Source organism: Eucalyptus grandis, chromosome 3 (assembly GCF_016545825.1).
Source record: "Eucalyptus grandis isolate ANBG69807.140 chromosome 3, ASM1654582v1, whole genome shotgun sequence".
Taxonomy (NCBI): Eukaryota; Viridiplantae; Streptophyta; class Magnoliopsida; order Myrtales; family Myrtaceae; genus Eucalyptus; species Eucalyptus grandis.
Window position 1 is genome coordinate 9,826,554 of NC_052614.1, and position 4,979 is coordinate 9,831,532.

General features: G+C 42.0%; 1 protein-coding gene across 1 annotated transcript; it reads right to left on the reverse strand.

The window, feature by feature from the left end:
* Positions 1-832: 832 nt before the first annotated feature.
* On the reverse strand, positions 833-4,299 carry LOC120291630 (UDP-glycosyltransferase 91C1-like). Its single transcript, XM_039309292.1, has 3 exons — positions 4,141-4,299; positions 1,115-2,368; positions 833-943 (listed from the first exon to the last, which is right to left on the reverse strand). The coding sequence occupies exons 1-3, from the start codon at positions 4,297-4,299 to the stop codon at positions 833-835; spliced, it is 1,524 nt and encodes a 507-aa protein (XP_039165226.1).
* Positions 4,300-4,979: the final 680 nt, after the last annotated feature.

Below are 4,979 nucleotides of genomic sequence, written 5' to 3' on the forward strand. Positions count from 1 at the left end.
ATGACCACCCCACCTCAACCCAACCCAAAAACAAAAATCTCATAAATTTCGAAAAAATTACATAAATAATTATTGGGCTTTGATTCAAAATATAATATTTTTATTTAATTTATTCGATATAATTCTTGAATTTTAAATTTAATGGGACTTGAATTTTGATAAATATTAAATCTTGAACAAATTTAAATTTCAAGGATAATATTAAATATTAAATCGAAGTTCATTAATCATTTTTTATACTTTTATGACGCATGCACTCTCGCATCAATGCTTTTGGTGACTTTTGTGAAGAAAAAGATAAATGTCAAATGGGATTTTTATAATATCCATTTTATTCGTAATTCATTCAAGTTATTGATAGTGTAGAAATTCTATAGAACCCGGTGTGTTTTATTTGCGGCGCTCAACATGCATTTCTGAAATTTGATTCATGAAGAATAGTTGATTGAGAAATTATTTTCCTAACTTAAAAACAATCTTTGCATCATTTAAGAAAGCGGGCCAGCAAAAAATATCTTTTTCGTTAATATAAAATCTTCAAGTAAAGACTGTTACGATAACGCAAATATTTTCTATTAACTAATATTTTTGTGCAATAGAAATGGTCTTTTTTAAAAAAAATATCCCTCGAATCATGTAACTTGTCGCATAATATAATGGGTTTAATCTAATTGAGCGAGCCTCCCCAACATTTGCTAGCAAGGAAAAAAAAAGACAGACTGATGGTTGGGTTCATAGCGGTACAATGAACTCACTCTCCTATATTCCATTAGAATAATAGTTCAAGAATGCTTGGCCTAGAGATCGAATTGCACCAAAAACAGTAAAAGCTTCACTGCAAATTGTGGCCCAAATTCATCCACTCGTCTGCCATCAAGAACGGAACAGCTGCTATATTTATACCCGAATTAAAATGGTAGTTGAGAGTCGGGGGGTGTTCAGCCTGAAAAAAGAAGGGCATGTGCTGCTTGAACAGAGCAGACTTAGATGGACCCAGCATTTACTCCTGAGTGATGTACAATCGCACCCAGAACTAAAAAGAGCACACTCACGCAGAAAATTCTAGGCCGACATGATCATATCATCAACTTGTGGCTCTGCCCTCTTCAAGTACTTGAGCGAACTCCTCTAGATACTTGTGCTGCAGCTCTACGTTGCCGAATATCTCCCTCATGGCCCATGCGTTTGCCCTCAACTCCTCTCCCTCCGGCTCCACCATGACCCGCCTTATCGTCTTGGCTACCGAGTCGCCCGTGAACGACCCGTCTCGGTCATTTCTTGGTACCTCTGACCCGACCCGCCTCTCGTCCATCAGCCTTGCCACAAGTCCTTGGTCTGAGTGCCCCTCGGAAAACAAGATTAGCGCCCGGCCCTGCCCGAGGGCCTCTATGACCGAGCTCCACCCACAATGCGTCAAGAACCCGCCGACCGACGGGTGGGCTAGGATGTCTAGCTGAGGAGCCCAACCCACCCAGACGAAGCCTCGACCTGACACCCGGCTTTCGAAGCTGGAAGGGATACTGCCGGGACCGGCCTTTCGGCCTACCACCCAGACGAAGGGCAAACCTGACTTTTCAATTCCACATGCCAACTCGTGCATTAACTCTTGACTCAAAGCCACCTCAGTGCCGAGGGCGATGTAGAACACCGACTTCTCTTCCCTATCATCCAACCATTGCTTTAGCTCACTCCACCTCCCGTCTCCTTCGTGCCGGCTTTTATTCTGGGGCGGCAAAAGCCCCATCGGAACCACGGCTCTTCCGTAAAGCTTCTTAAGTAGACTCAATGGCTCGGCCTCAAACTCGCTACAGGTTCTTGTGGCCACTATTTCACAACCCTGTATCAACCTGCCAAGCCTTTCGAAAACGGACATGTTAGTGTCAGAGTCCACCATATCCTCTTCGTTAATCACCTCGTGAAGCCTAAACGCGACTTTAGTGGGGTAAGTAACCCACTGGGGAACGACCGTCAAGTCCTCTGCCGCCTTGGCTCGGACCTGACTGTCGATCAAAAGGGATGGCGGGCCGCCGAAGACGAGGGTGCTAGCACTCAATATGCAGAAGAACGCCGATTTAACACCCAGTCGTCTCGCCTTTTGGGGTAACCAGAAAGACATGAAGTCTTGGATCACCCAGTCGACGTCCGAGTTCGCAAGGAACTCGGCAACAGCTGGCTCGAGCATGTCGTATGCCTTCTTAAGGTAAGGGACCATGTTATGCAGCAGCTCGGAGGTCGACTCGGCAGAGTCGGGGAGGCCATGGACGCGAGGCAAGGGAAGCTCAACGAGGGTTATCGAGGGAGGGAGGTTCGCGGGGAGCTTTGGAGGTTTTCGGGGTGGAGATGAAGGAGACGCGATGACCCTTTCGAGCTAAGAAGGTGGCGACCTCGAGGAAGGGCATGAGGTGGCCGTAAGCGAGCCATGGGAACATCGCAACGTGGAGCTTCTCTTTGTTTTCCATGGCAGTGTGTGGAAGGAAGACGAAGTGGAGAGAGACTTTAAAAGAGAAACCGGCTATCGGTGGAGCGCGCACGTGCCTCTACTAGGCGCACGTACCGGGAGAGAGTGAGATTAGTCTCCTTCCTTGCGCACGTGCGAATTTTCACGTGAATGGCATTGTGACATCCGAACGAATGTTTGTTATACGCAAAAGAAGAAAGCAAAAAATCTTAGGCCCCCGTTCATTTAGCCGAAAACTACTTCTAAAAAAAATGTTTTTTTTTTAATTTTTCGATATTGGTTTCACAAAAATGAACTGGTTGGAAAAAATATTTTCTATCAATAGAAAAAAGATCTCTAAGATAGGAAAAATGTTTTTAGCTTTTCAAGAGGGAAAGCATTTTCAAGCAGAAAATATTTTTCATGCTCATTTTCTCTTATCTCACACCTTTACTAACCCCTTTTTCTTTCCTTTTTTTCTTTTTCAGAAAATTCTAATTTTTAGTTCTTTTTCTTCTTTTTTTCTCCTTTTATTTTGACTAGTTGCCAAACACAACAATAGCCGACAACCAACCATCGTTTAACTCGAGTTGGCCGCTTGCCAGATTGGCGAGTGTAAGCCTTTGGCAAGCCTGAGTGCTCGAGCTCCACTTTGGCTGATCGTTGAGCATCATCATGGTTGGTGATTGACAAAAGAAGAAGGAGGAGGTAAAGAAAAATAAAAGCAAAAAAATAAATAAGTTAAAAAAGTAAAATTTTGAATATTTTAAGAAGTAAAAAAATTATCTAAAAGAATGCACGGAGGAAAATTAAATCAAAATTTTCATATCGAATAGAGAAAAATATTTGTTTAATTCATTTTCAAGTTTCAATTAAATATAAAAAAAATATAATCATTTTTCTGAAAAAAAAAAAAAAAACCTTTTCAAAAGATAATTTCTAAAAATGATATGTTTTACGTAAAACGAGCGGAGCCAAGTCTTGTTAATTTGCTATGCGGCCGAAAGAAAGGGTTCATTTAACTTGGATGTCTTAAAAATAAGGACTCACCTCCCTAGGAATATTGATTGCTGTACTAAGTAGTTCGAGAATGCCCCGGTCTTTAGATACTTGAGTCGGTCTCTTGATATTTATTTTCAAAGCAACGCTTGCACCAAAATCGATGAGCTGCCCCGGAAAGTGCGTCTTGTTATTTATCACATTATCCCACAAATTTTAAGGATTTTCCCTCTCGAGCACAGTTATTCTACTATACGTTTTTCACATTTATGCCTTTTTAGGAACAAATATCCATTCAGAAATCGCCTCATTGGAAGGTAGTTAAGGGCATAACAAGGTCTAAGCCAAGCCTTATGTTTCGGAAATACATTATCAATATGTGAGGGAATTGAGTTAGTATAATTGTCATCGAATCTCCGTGGATTTTTTATACACGCAAACTCGAATAATGGGTGGAGGTCAAATTTATTTCACGCAATGTTTTCTGCGTACGATTCTAATTGGTACTTGAATTCTATTCTTTAATGTATTATTAGAATAGTTCGTTTTTGTCATGCACGGCGTCATGCACGGCCCTTCTCTAAGTGATGGAGCCGCTGTTGCCCCTTAATGGCAAAAATAATTGAGGATGGCGTCTTAAATGAGTTTGGCCCCATTCTAGGATCACAAGTTCAACGACTGAGGGCTCTGCCCCTTTCAAGTACCCGAGGGAACCCATCCAAATTCTCAAGTTGCAACTTCATGTCGCCACATATCTCCCCACAACCCATGCCCTCGTCCTCAGCTCCTCTCCCTCTGGCTCCACTGACCCGCCTTATCGTGTAGGCTACTAGGTCGCTATTGAATGGCCCCCTCTCGGTCATCCGTTAGCACCTCTTGTTCGACTCGCATCTCATCCATTAGTCTCACCATCAGCCGATGGTCCGAGCTCCCCTGGTGAACAAGATTGGCGCCTAGCCCTCCGCGAGTGCCTCTACAACCAAGCTCCAACACGACGACGCGCCAAGAACCCGACGATCGACTAGTGGGCTGGGATGTTGAGCTGAGGAGCCCAACCCACCTAGACAAAGCCTTGACTCGATAACCGGACTTCCAATCATTTTGGCAAGAAAGAACAATCAAGTTTTAGCTTGAGAAGTGATTGGGTAACAGTTTTTAATTTATTGTGAAAATAATAGTTTATTCCGAATCACAAAAAATCCAATAATAAATAATTTTATTCTCAAGATAGCACAAAAACTGTTATATTAGCCAATTCCTTTCATCTTTACTCATCCCCAGGTCTATGCATAGTAATTGATCCATAATATGCTAAGAGTGCGAGGGAGTCGGTAACACTAACATTGAATTTCTTGCTTTCGGGACTTCACTATTTTATCGGTAGCAAGTTATGGTAGAAGAGACTTCTTACTTTTTGTCTTTTAGTTTTTAGAGTTATGCTAACATAATAATTTTGAGTTATCGTAACAATAACAATTGGTTATGAGCTCGGATTTTTGAAGAAGTAGGCTCCACAATAATTTATAATTATTTGTTATTTGAT